Source organism: Aquarana catesbeiana, linkage group LG02 (genome assembly GCF_042186555.1).
Source record: "Aquarana catesbeiana isolate 2022-GZ linkage group LG02, ASM4218655v1, whole genome shotgun sequence".
Lineage (NCBI taxonomy): Eukaryota > Metazoa > Chordata > Amphibia > Anura > Ranidae > Aquarana > Aquarana catesbeiana.
The window spans coordinates 214,694,738-214,708,399 of record NC_133325.1 but is presented as its reverse complement, the minus strand read 5'-3'; the positions used below and the strand labels follow the sequence as shown (position 1 = coordinate 214,708,399).

The 13,662-nt window shown below is 43.6% G+C and overlaps 1 protein-coding gene across 1 annotated transcript; it reads left to right on the top strand.

Annotated features, from left to right (window-relative positions):
- The first annotated feature begins 1,990 nt into the window (after window positions 1-1,990).
- LOC141126616 (uncharacterized) lies at window positions 1,991-12,264 on the top strand. Its single transcript, XM_073612533.1, has 5 exons — window positions 1,991-2,257; window positions 2,350-5,664; window positions 6,931-7,934; window positions 8,973-9,472; window positions 12,087-12,264. The coding sequence occupies exons 2-5, from the start codon at window positions 2,601-2,603 to the stop codon at window positions 12,262-12,264; spliced, it is 4,746 nt and encodes a 1,581-aa protein (XP_073468634.1). The 5' UTR covers window positions 1,991-2,257; window positions 2,350-2,600.
- The last annotated feature ends 1,398 nt before the right edge of the window (window positions 12,265-13,662 follow it).

The window sequence follows — 13,662 nt, the reverse complement described above, 5'->3', positions numbered from 1 at the left end:
AGATAACGATTAAAAATTGCTACCCGCTACCCCTGGTGCCTGAGTTATTCCAAAGGCTGGGAACTGCCAGAATTTTCACAAAATTGGATCTTCGCGGAGCCTATAACCTAATCCGCATCCGAGAGGGAGACGAGTGGAAGACCGCTTTTCGCACTCGTTTTGGGCATTTCGAGTATCTCGTTATGCCCTTCGGTCTTTGTAATGCCCCAGCCACTTTCCAACACTTTGTGAACGACATTTTTAGGGAATTTTTGGACCTCTACGTCATCGTTTACCTGGATGACATTCTTATCTTTTCCTCTTCCTTGGCTGATCATCGCAGGCACGTCCGGAATGTCCTTACTCGGCTCAGGCAACACGGTTTATACGCTAAACTTGACAAATGTGAGTTCGAACTCCAATGTATCCAATTTCTGGGACTCATTATTTCTGTTGAAGGTATTAAGATGGACCCACAGAAGGTGTCCACCATCCTGGATTGGCCTGCACCTACAGACAGGAAAGGGGTCCAACGCTTTGTAGGATTTTCCAATTTTTATAGGAAATTCATTAAAGACTTTTCTAAAATCATTGCCCCCATTACGGAACTTACAAAACAGGGAACCCGATTCTGTTGGACGTCCAGGGCACAATCGGCCTTCGAAAAATTAAAGGGTCTGTTCACATCTGCCTCTATCCTCAAGCACCCTAACCCTGCCCTACCGTTTGTGCTGGAGGTTGATGCTTCGGAGATTGCAGTAGGGGCAGTACTCTCTCAGCGCCAGGGTCCCAAGGCTCTTCTGTTCCCAATAGCGTTCTTTTCTCGCAAACTCTCTATGTCTGAAAGAAATTATGATGTGGGAGATCGGGAGCTCTTGGCCATCAAGATGGCTCTGGAGGAGTGGCGCTATCTTCTGGAGGGTGTTGTACATCCTATTCTCATCTATACTGATCACAAAAACTTGGAATACTTAAGATCTGCCAAGAGACTTAAACCACAACAGGCTAGATGGGCGCTCTTCTTCTCCCGCTTCTTATTTCACATCACTTACAGACCTGGCTCTAAAAATGTGAAACCAGATGCATTGTCACGAATGTTTCATGATTCCAAAGAAACCGCTCCTCCAGACACTATCCTGCCGGCGGGAAATTTTTTACTTCTTCAGGGAGATTTAATTTCTAGAATTAGGCAAGCCTCCTCAGAAATTCCCCAACCTACTGGGACCAGCTTAAGCGATGGGTTGCTTTGGCACGAAGGCAAGATCATGGTTCCTGAGAAACTTAGAGTGCCGGTACTGGAATTGTGCCACGACCACAAGCTGGCAGGTCATTTCGGGGCCCGGAAAACAACTGAACTGGTGCAACGCACCTTTTGGTGGCCACAATTGATTGAGGATTGTAGGAATTATGTCAGTTCTTGCCACACTTGTGCCCGGAGCAAGAGTAATCGCACAAGGGCCTGGGGTTTGTTGAAACCCTTACCAATTCCTGACAGGCCCTGGAGAATGATTTCGATGGATTTCATCGTAGAACTACCCCCATCTGAAGGTTTCTCGACTATCTTTGTTGTGATTGATAGACTGTCCAAAATGGCACACTTTCTCCCCATGAAGGGTACACCCACGGCCGTAGAAACGGCGAAGATCTTTGTCAAAGAAATAGTGAGACTACATGGGGTACCCGCTAATATTGTATCAGATCGTGGTGTCCAGTTCACCTCTCGGTTCTGGAAGGCACTGTGTGGTGCTCTTGAAATTGAGCTGGCATTCTCTTCGGCCTATCACCCCCAGACAAACGGCCAGACGGAGAGAACTAACCAGACGCTGGAGCAATACCTCCGTTTTTTTTTCTGCATTTTCGCAAGATGACTGGGTGTCCCTGTTACCGCTGAATTTTCATACAATAACTCTCTGCATTCAGCCATCAACTAAATGCCATTCTTTGCCAATTATGGATTCAATCCCTCCTTCCTTCCCAGCTCTATCCCGGAATGTGCCTGTCATGCCTTCTTTAATAAGGCTTGAGATTTTCCTATTTACCCTTTTGATTTAATTAGATTGCTCTATGCTGCCATCTAGCGACCATTTTGCATAACTGCGCTATATCTATTTCATGTAGTCATTTAGTATAGCTGGCTAGATTTGGTACATCAAAGCCTCCGTACTTTCAATCCCATCAGGCCTTGCATCAGCTTCCTCCACCATTTTCATCTTTTCCTACCATGGAAGCATACACATCTGCTGCTAAGCTCTACGTTAGCCATCCGGATCCATCTTCGGTATGTTTACTAATTGTATCTTCAGCTAGATAGATAGGATGGCACTAATTATATGATCTTTGTTAATTGCATTTTGTCTGTATCTGTTACAGTTTTACTCTATCTTGTATCAATAAAAGTTCAAAAGGATTCTGCGCCTACTGGAATGCATTGGTATGAGAGGAGTTAACAGTGTGCCCGAATACACCTCAGTCACGTGTAGTGAGGGGCATAACAGTAAAACGAAGGCTTCTAAGCACGGCTGGCATACAGAACAGCAGCAAAGCAAAGGCTTCTAAGCACGGCTATCATACAGAACGCCAGTAATACAGCAGTGTTATCAGCTTCCATATAGCTGGACACTATGTCACAGACAAAGTCAGAGCACTTCACAACAAGGTCAGAAGTTTACTCCACGAGCACAAGGAGGTCAGTGAAAAGCGAAACAATTGCCATTGCCCGCGCAAAGGCGCAATCTGCAAAAGTAAAAGCTGACTTTGCGGCAAAGGAGGCCAAAATAAAAGCTGCATTCGCCGAAAAAGAAATAAAAGCTGCGGCCGAGATGCAACTTAAATTAGAAAAGTTACGTATGGAAACTGCATTGGAGGAACTAGCTGCAGAGAAGGAGTCAGCGGCTGCTGCGGCCGAGGCAGACATCTTAGAAGAACTTGCAAAGCCCACCAGTGAGCGGCTCAGCAACGTACTTGAAAGAAAATCCGTTCCTGACGACGGTACAGAGCGTACCTCAGAATATGTGCGGCGACACGCCGAACCAGACAGCTGCCCACTTACAGCACCGAGAGCGGAATCAACCCCTGCCATTCACATGCCTTACGTCAAGCAAGAAAGTAAACCCGCACTCAGTCAGTTTTCAGCACATTCTGCAGCCAGGCTATCAAAACACTACGTCACAGTTGACCAAATCGAAAATGAAGAACGACGGGTTAAAAGACACAGCGACTGTATCTCTGATGACCGCAAATACCCACCAAGTTCCTGGCACAACAGAGCGCCCCCTGGCTACTCACACAACAATCAAGGTATGTCAGATTTCTTCAAGTTCTTAGCACGACGTGAACTGTTAGCAAAGGGACTTGCAAAGTTTAACGATCGCCCTGAAAGTTATAGAGCATGGCGTTCGTCCTTCAGAAATGCAACTAGAGACCTTGAGCTAAATGCAAGTGAAGAAGCCGACCTCTTAGTCAATTGGCTGGGGAATGAATCGTCAGAGCATGCAAGGAGAATCAGAGACATTAACATTAATTACCCAAGCAGAGGGCTGAGCATGATATGGGAAAGGGTCGATGAATGTTACGGTTCCCCAGAAGTTATAGAAAACTCTCTTTTTAAGCGAATAGAGGACTTTCCCAGGATTCCTAACAAAGGCTACCAGAAGCTGAGAGAACTGAGTGACCTAGTGACAGAACTCCAAATAGCCAAAGCAGAAGGAGACTTGCCAGGCCTTGCCTTTCTGGACACAGCCCGTGGCGTTAACTCTATAGTGCAAAAGCTACCTTACAGCCTTCAAGAAACCTGGATTTCACAAGGCTCCAAATACAAGCAAAAGCACAACGTCCCCTTCCCACCATTCTCTTATTTTGTGGACTTTATTCGCTATCAAGCAAAGGTTAAAAATGATCCTAGTTTTGACATCTCATCATCTGACTCTGCTCACCCTAGGTCAAGTAAGCCTGCTCTAACCCGCAACTTCAAAGACGCACCTGTTGCAGTACGCAAAACAAGTGTATCTCCAACACAGGATCCAAGCAGAGAGTGTCCTCTTCACAAGAAGCCTCATTCGTTGTCAAAGTGCAGAGGTTTTAGAGAAAAGACTCTCCAAGATCGCAGAACCTTCCTCAAGGAAAACAGACTTTGTTACAGGTGCTGCGCATCAACTTCTCACCTTGGGAAAGACTGTAAGGTGAGCATCAACTGCTCTGAGTGCAACAGCTCAGAGCACAACACAGCTCTACATCCAGGGCCAGCGCCATGGACTCTTACCCCCTCACCCACAGTGGACGAGCACGGCGGGGAGCAACAAGACACAGTACCTCCTGTAGTTACACCCTGGTGCACCCAAGTCTGTGGAGAAGGTCTGTCTAACAAATCCTGCTCTAAGATTTGTCTTGTCACAGTTTACCCCACGGGTCGCAGAGAAAAGGCAGTGAAGCTATACGTGATCCTGGACGATCAAAGCAACAGATCACTCGCCAGCTCAGCCTTCTTTGACACTTTCAAAATCAAGGAAGCCGGCTCTTCATACTTACTTAAGACTTGTACAGGGGTAAGTGAAGAAACTGGGAGAAGAGCCATTGGTTACCAAATCGAATCCTTTAATGGTCAGACTACCCTGCCCCTGCCAACTCTAATCGAGTGCAATCAGTTCCCAACTGATAGAGAGGAGATCCCTACACCAGAGGTGGCACTTCATCATGGACATCTGAAGGGCATAGCACATCTCATCCCTGAACTGGATCCCCAGGCCGAGATAGCACTTCTCCTTGGGAGGGACATCATCAGAGTTCACAAGGTGAGAAAACAAATCAATGGTCCCCACAACTCCCCCTATGCCCAGAAGCTAGACCTAGGATGGGTCATCATAGGCAACGTATGCCTAGGGAGTGTTCACAAACCAACCAGCGTGAACTCTCTCTTTACAAAGACACTAGAAGGTGGGCGTCCATCCCTATTTCAGCCTTGCACCAACAGATTCCTTGTAAGAGAGAAGCCTGCCAGTGTAATTCATTCCAACCCTTACACCGCTAATCTTCTTTGTCATGAAGACAGAGATCATTTAGGGTGCTCAGTTTTCCAAAGGACTAAAGAAGATCACAAAATTGGCCCATCTATTGAAGATCATATCTTCTTGGAGATAATGAGACAGGGATTCTACAAAACCAACGAAAACAGCTGGGTGGCACCCCTGCCTTTCAAAGCGCAGAGACCCCGTCTTGCTAACAACAGAGAACAAGCTTTGAAACGCTTTTCTTCCCTCAGATCCAATTTTCAAAGAAGAACAGAAATGAAAGGGCATTTCTTCTCATTCATGAGTAAGATGTTTGAGGATGACCATGCTGAGATAGCCCCACCTCTAAAAGACAATGAAGAGTGCTGGTACCTACCAATCTTCGGTGTCTATCACCCCAAGAAGCCAGGTAAAATCCGGGTAGTGTTTGACTCCAGCTCACGGCATCAAGGGGTCTCATTAAATGATGTCCTCCTAAAGGGACCAGATCTCAACAATACACTTCTTGGTGTTCTCATCAGATTCCGCAAAGAAGCAGTTGCCATAGTTGCAGACATTCAGCAAATGTTCCACAGCTTCCAAGTCAAGGAAGAACACAGGAACTTCTTGAGATTCCTATGGTTCAAAGACAATGACCCTACTAAAAACATTACAGAATACCGCCTGAAAGTGCACGTTTTTGGTAACAGTCCATCTCCTGCTGTTGCCATCTATGGATTTAAGCTATCTGCCCAAGAAGGTGAGAAAGACGTTACACAGTTTATTGAAAGAGACTTTTATGTAGATGATGGTCTGAAATCACTTTCTTCACCTGAAGCTGCAATAAGTCTACTCAAGAGGACTCAAAGCACGCTTGCCTCTTCAAATCTCAGACTGCATAAGATAGCATCAAACAGCAAGGTCGTCATGGAGGCCTTCCCTTCCCAAGATTATGCCAGTGACTTCAAAGATCTGGACTTAGCTACAGACTCCCTTCCTATGCAACGCAGCCTAGGACTCAACTGGGACCTCAAGTCTGACACCCTTACCTTTCAGGTTGACCAAGAGACAAAGCCCTTCACACGGCGAGGTGTCTTATCCACCATTAACAGCCTGTATGATCCACTTGGGTTTGCAGCACCAATTACCATCCAAGGTAAGATTCTGCTTAGAGAGCTTACTGCAGACACATGTGATTGGGATTCTCCACTACCTCCTGAGAAAGAGACATTATGGGTAACATGGAGAGACTCTTTAAAGACTTTATCCAACCTACACATACATAGACCATACACCCACTTTCCTCCCACAAGGGTTCAGTCTACAAAGTTATGTGTATTCTGCGATGCTTCAGTTAAAGCAATAGGAGCAGTAACCTACCTCAAGTCAGTAGACATCGAGGGCCAAGTTCAAATTGGGTTTGTTATGGGCAAAGCTAAGCTAGCACCATGTCCCGAAACCACCATTCCAAGATTGGAACTGTGTGCTGCTGTACTAGCAGTAGAACTAGCAGAACTTATTACATCTGAGATGGATCTAGAACTTGAGGACACAGAGTTTTACACAGACAGCAAGGTAGTGTTGGGTTACATTTACAACGAAAGTAGGAGATTCTATGTCTATGTACACAACAGAGTCCTAAGAATCAGGAAGTCGACACAGCCCACCCAGTGGCATTATGTCTCAACTGATCATAACCCAGCAGATCATGCTACAAGGTCTGTACCAGCATCCCGTCTCAAAGACACTACATGGCTCACAGGACCACCCTTCCTGTACAAGTCAGCGCCTACCACTCCAGTAAGGGAGACATATGTACTGCTAGAACCTGAATCTGACTCAGATATCCGTCCTCAGGTTTCCACACTACATACAACAATTTCTAAACAACTGTTGGGATCCAAGTGCTTCCACAAATTCTCCACTTGGAAGTCCTTACAAAGAGCTACTGCTTGCTTGGTTCACATAGCCAAATCCTTTAAACGTACCCCTACAAGACCAAGTTGTTTCAAAGGTTGGCATTACTGCCACAAACCATATACAGTAGATGAACTCACAGAAGCAAAAAATGTAATCATCCGCTGTGTCCAACAAGAGACTTATGCAGTAACACTAGAATGTCTTCAAAATCGCAAGAACATTCCAAAGAACTGTCCTCTAAGGAAACTCAACCCCTTTATAGACAATGAAGGACTGTTAAGAGTTGGAGGACGTATTTCAAATGCAGGACTTGATAGTGGTGAAAGTAATCCTATCATAATGCCAAACAACCATGTTGCGTCTTTACTTGTGGAATTCTACCACACACAGATAAAACACCAAGGACGTTTGTTCACCGAAGGAGCCTTGCGTGCAGCTGGACTCTGGATAGTGGGAGCCAAGAGACTTGTGAGTAAAACCATTTTCAAATGTATCACCTGTCGCAAGCTTCGTGGTATGTTTCAAACCCAGAAAATGGCAAACCTTCCTGCAGACCGACTCAGTACAGAACCCCCTTTCACAAACGTCGGCCTTGATGTGTTTGGGCCTTGGGCTGTCATCACACGACAAACCAGAGGAGGCAGTGCCAACAGCAAACGTTGGGCTGTCATGTTTACTTGTATGTGCATTAGAGCTGTACACATAGAAGTAACTGAGTCCTTAGACACATCCAGCTTTATCAATGCCTTGAGACGTTTCATCTCTATTAGAGGCCCTGTCAAACACATACGCTCTGATAGAGGGACCAACTTTGTTGGAGCTTGCAAAGAATTGAATATCACTTCAAACATCGACACAGAACGTGTAGAGAGATACCTTTCAGAACAGGGTTGTACATGGACATTTAACCCCCCACACTCTTCTCACATGGGAGGTGCCTGGGAGCGTATGATTGGTATTGCTCGAAGAATCCTAGATTCAATGTTTCTACATTTGGGAACTTCAAAACTCACACATGAGACTCTGACCACCTTCATGGCTGAAGTATCAGCTGTAATGAATGCCAGACCTTTGACATCTATACCTAATGATCCTGAAGATCCTTTCTTGCTTACACCTTCCACTTTGCTCACTCAGAAAGTTGAGGTGATCACAGCTCCTCCAGTCAATCTAGACACAAAGGACTTATACAGATGTCAATGGAAAAGAGTACAAGTGTTAGCTGACACCTTTTGGAACAAGTGGAAGAAACAATACTTGTCTAATCTACAGACCAGGAACAAGTGGCAAGACAGCAAACCCAACTTACAGCCTGGTGCCATCGTTCTCATGAAAGACTCTCAATCCAAGAGAAACGAGTGGCCTTTGGGTTTGATAACCCAAGTGTTTCCCAGTGAAGATGGAAACGTCAGAAAAGTTGAGCTCAAAGTCATTAGGCAAGGCCAGCCTAAACTTTTCCTCAGACCTGTTTCTGAACTTATTTTGTTACTCTCCTCCGGAGTGCCATGATGTGTGGTATCCGTGGGAAACCAAGCGGGGAGTGTCATGCCTTCTTTAATAAGGCTTGAGATTTTCCTATTTACCCTTTTGATTTAATTAGATTGCTCTATGCTGCCATCTAGCGACCATTTTGCATAACTGCGCTATATCTATTTCATGTAGTCATTTAGTATAGCTGGCTAGATTTGGTACATCAAAGCCTCCGTACTTTCAATCCCATCAGGCCTTGCATCAGCTTCCTCCACCATTTTCATCTTTTCCTACCATGGAAGCATACACATCTGCTGCTAAGCTCTACGTTAGCCATCCGGATCCATCTTCGGTATGTTTACTAATTGTATCTTCAGCTAGATAGATAGGATGGAACTAATTATATGATCTTTGTTAATTGCATTTTGTCTGTATCTGTTACAGTTTTACTCTATCTTGTATCAATAAAAGTTCAAAAGGATTCTGCGCCTACTGGAATGCATTGGTATGAGAGGAGTTAACAGTGTGCCCGAATACACCTCAGTCACGTGTAGTGAGGGGCATAACAGTGCCCTTCCAGCAATGACTGAAACAATGGAGTTCATCTCTACTAATTGTAAGATTCTGCAGGAGACCATGGCCCAGTCCCAGGCATCTTTTAAGAGGATGTTTGACAAGAAAAGACGTGGGGAACTTATCCTAGAGCCTGGTAACCAAGTGTGGCTATCCACAAGTAATTTAAAGATGGCTTGTCCTTCCAGAAAATTGGGACCTAAGTTTATGGGTCCCTTCCAGGTAAAAAGAAGAGTAAATGATGTTGCGTATGAACTCAACCTGCCGGATTCTTTTAGAATACACCCGGTTTTTCATGTATCACTTCTGAAACCAGTTGTTCCTGACTCCTTCTCTGACCGTAATGCCAAGCCACCTGAGCCTATTATGATCAATAATGAGGAGGAATTTGAAATCGAGGCAATCCTGGATTGTAGAAAAAGACAGAATCAGATCCAGTATCTCATTAAGTGGAGGGGGTATGGACCCGAGGACAACTTTTGGGAGCCTGAAAGTAATCTCCATGCTGAGGAATTGCTACAAGCCTTCAAAGACTCTCACGCAACCAGGTTGGCCCAGCTGGGCATCCGGAGGCTGCCCTTGAGAGGGGGGCACTGTCAGAGAGCGTACCTCGGCGGGCAGGGTGCTCGCGGCGGTGTGCGTCGGGGCGCGTTGGCGCGCGCGTTCCTGTGGACTCCGCTGTGCGCGTTCCTCGTGGTGCTGGCGTGTGTGTCCGGGGTCGGCCTGTTGTGCACGCCGGTGTGCGGGGGCGCGGGCGTTGGCGGGTGCGCGCGCCTGTGTGTGCTGGTGCGCGCGCGTGCACGTCGTGCACGGCCCATTTAAGCTGGCGTCCCTCTGTGATCAGTGCTGCCTGATCAACAGCTTGCCGTCCTAGTGCCTGACCCTTGTATCTGAACTGTTCCTGATTACCTGACGACCCAGCCTTGTCTCCTGGACCTCCCCTTGAACTCTGCCTTTACCTGACCTCTGCCTGTTTGACTATCCGTTTGCCTGCTCCACTGTACCTCTGCTGCCTGTCTGTTACTGAACCCGGCCTGCCTCCTGACCATCCGTTTGCCTGCTCCACTGTACCTCTGCTGCCTGTCTGTTGCCAAACCCAGCCTGTCTCCTGACAATCCTGCTCAGTCTTGTTGCCTGTGTTCCAGCCAGTTCCAGCCATCTCACTTGTTCATCCTGCAGTATCTGGACTGTTGCATACAGGCTCTCATACCACTCCGTACTCCTGAGCCTCCTGTTTGCTTTACCAGGGGCCGCGAGTCGGACGTGTAAGGGGGCCTACCTTCTGCCCAAGCGGACTCACCGGTCTGGTAAGTAGGAGCCTGACATCCTGTTAGTAATATGTATCTTCCTTCTGGATCTTTAATTTCAGATTATAATATAAATGGTGTGGAACGATGAAAAGCTATAAGAGTGCCACGTTTTTTAATGTTAGCCAATGCTGTATACACTTGAGGGTAGGAGTTACTGAAAAATTTGGGAGTATTAGTCTGTGTAAAATGCGTTTCTTGAAGGCAGACAATGTGTGCCTTCTTTGTTTGAAACAACCTAAATGCTTTTGTAAGTTTCTGAGGCACATTAAAACCCTGTACATTAAGTGATAATATGTTTAAAGGAGCCATGTCAAAGTAATCCACAATCTTGCTATTTTCTTTATATTATACTTATCACAATTATTTTTTGAACTTACCTTCGTGGACAAAAGAAAGGACAAAAGAAAAGAAGATTCAGTACAATCAATTATAGTAAAGAAAAAGGAAAAATAATGAAATATATAGCATATTAATACAATAAAGAAATATATGGATTCAAAAAATACCCATGATGGGGAGTAAAATTCACCATCAGGGGACGAGGGGCCTTCGTCGAATCTCCACATAATGTTGTGGGGATCCGAGGAAAGCAGGTTGAGGCGCATGAAGCTTCCATGCACTGGGGAGCCGCATGAAAAATAAATATTATACAGCACTAGGATGTAGTGATATTAGCCCTAAATATGTATTATGGTGTCATACATATGTTAGAGTCTAATAGGGCAGAATAAAGAAAGTGAATTTGGGATGAGAAATTCCAAATAGATATATCTATATAATTAAATTGAGTTCAGGATTATATAAACAAAACTATCTTCTATAGTGATATAGCCAGAATGAACTAATAACAATGGATATGATTTACCCACATACTATGCTATTAAGTTTCCAAATTTAAGATAGATATATTGTTATAAAGTAACTCACTATACTTTAGCTACATAACATTAACCTTTAAAGACTACTGAGAATATTAGCCGTAGATAATAATGGATCCCATACTGAGAAAAAAATAATAAAATATAAATTAAAAAAATATGATAAAAGTCCAGTAAAGGATTATAAAAATAAATGTTCATAATATAAATTTCAACATTATTTTATATTGAACATAAAGAAAAAAAAAAAAAAAAAAAGGGATCACATAGATTAGTAATTTTTTCTGTAAAGCTTAGAAATAATTCGTAAAATTACAATAATGTATAATATGTAGTATATGTACTTCATTGCATCCCATATTATAAACCATAAATCAGGAAGCAATAAGGGGTAATTAAGCAAAGAAAAACAAAAAAGGGGGCCAGTTAGAGCAATATTTAAACATTTTCTTCTTATCCCCAAAAGGTTAAATTTTAGCAAAAAATATTGAATTAAATATTAAAGAAGAAATTTATCAGTCCATGGAATCATCTTGGCCTTGGGGTGATGATGCAAATCGACCTCTTTTATTCAAGTGATGAGTTCCATTTTTTGCCTCAGGTTGATGTGCGTTTTACAGGGAAGAGGTTGAAGCTGATCTTCTCTTTGATGCAGTAGTGGTGAGGTTCCCTTCTACTAGGTTAAGATCTTGGAGGGTTTGTTGTAGTTCTTCAGCTGTTCTGCAGGAAATTCTATTACCTTGATGGGTGAAGCGTAAAGAAAATGGGAAGCCCCATTGATATTTTATATTGTGATGTTGTAGTACTATCAAATGGGGTTTCATTGATCTCCTTTTAGAGATTGTTAATTGAGAGAGATCAGCAAAGAGTTGATAGTTATAACCTTGAAATATAAGATTGTTCTTTTCTCTAGCTGCGTTTAAGAGCTGTTCCTTTGTTTTATAAAAATGAAATTTTGCTATAATGTCTCTCAGGGGGCCATCCACTTTCTTGGGCTTAAGAGCCTTATGCACCCTATCCATTTCCAGCCTTTCCTGTGGTATGTCTGGTAATAGCTCTTGGCACAGCGCTGTAACAGTTGCTTGCAAGTCTATTACAGATTCAGGTATGCCTCTTAAACGTATATTGGACCTTCTGGCTCGATTTTTATAATCTTCCAGCCTATTTTGCAAAGTGATATTTTCTTCCTTCAATATTTCCAATTCAGACAAATACTCTGTTGAAAAAAGGAGGGGTGTGGAGGCGCCAACTGTGGTAGCTTGTTTATGCAAAAATAAAAGTTAGTGTAACAATTACACTTACTGGTTCGCAGGGTGGAGGTGTTTCTTTGAGTTGGAAAGTGTCCTGGGATGTGCTGTTATCTTGTTTCCGGCTCGGATTTCATTCCTTCAGGCGTCTGGGTGTGGAGTCTGTACACAGGCTGAACAGCTGCATCCAGTGCATGGAAAGCTCCACGCTGACCACTCTGGAGCGTGGAAGAGGAAATGACATCACTGATGCATGGCAAACGTCCAGGCTGGTGTTGGGGATAATGCAGGGATAGTACAGGCTACGCGCTCGGGGCTCACAGCTCCTTCTACTGGCCTTTTTGCACCCTGGAGTAGAGCAGCTTGAATATATAGTGGAGGCAATTGGGTTAATTAGGTTAAAGTGTATGGGCTGGAGGTCTGTGGCTGTGGAACCACAACAGCCAGCAGACCCACAATCTTCCAAAAAGCACAAAAAAGTTGAAAGTAAAGTATGAAGAATTAAAAATATGATGAATTGGGGGTAAGTTTAATAAATATAAGGATAATAATAGTAAGTGGAATTAAAGTTAAAACATTTATTTAGAAGATGAAAAAAATGTGGAAAAAAAAAAAGAAACAAAAATAAATATAAAAACTAAAAAATAAAATGAAAAATAAAAAATGGGAAAAACAATGAAAAATAGAAATAAAAAACAATAAATAAAAATAAAAATAAGTATAAAAATAAAAATAAAAATAAATGTAAAATTAAAATAAAAAATAAAAAATGAGATTAAAAGCACTGGGATACACATTATGAGGATGAGCTCAGGGGGGACATGAGGGAAGGGGGCCTGTGGAGGGGTGGGGGGGGAAGGGGGTGAAGTTGTTATATAGAACGGTGGAGTTGCTATCTGAGTCCATGAGGGGACAGTGGTCCCTCAGGTGACTGGATGATACGACAGCAAAGGACCATGGGGGTATTTTTATGTTGTAAGAAACTTCTACATGGTTTGTATAGTGACGGGCAAGGTGTATATATATATATATATATATATATATATATATATATATATATATATATATATATAATAAGAAAGTAAAGAATGAATGTATGATTGGAGAGAGGAAGGGGAAAGGAAAGTAAACTACAACAAAGAATGTGTTTCTAATTCTGCATTGAGTCCCCCTGGCGAGAGAGTACCCAATGAATATATACAGTAGGCCTCCTGCTGACACAGGCGTTTGAAACATTCCGCAGCAGGAAGACCTCTGGGCATGGCCTCTGAGGCCCATGGTAGATTTTTGGTGTTCCTTCAAA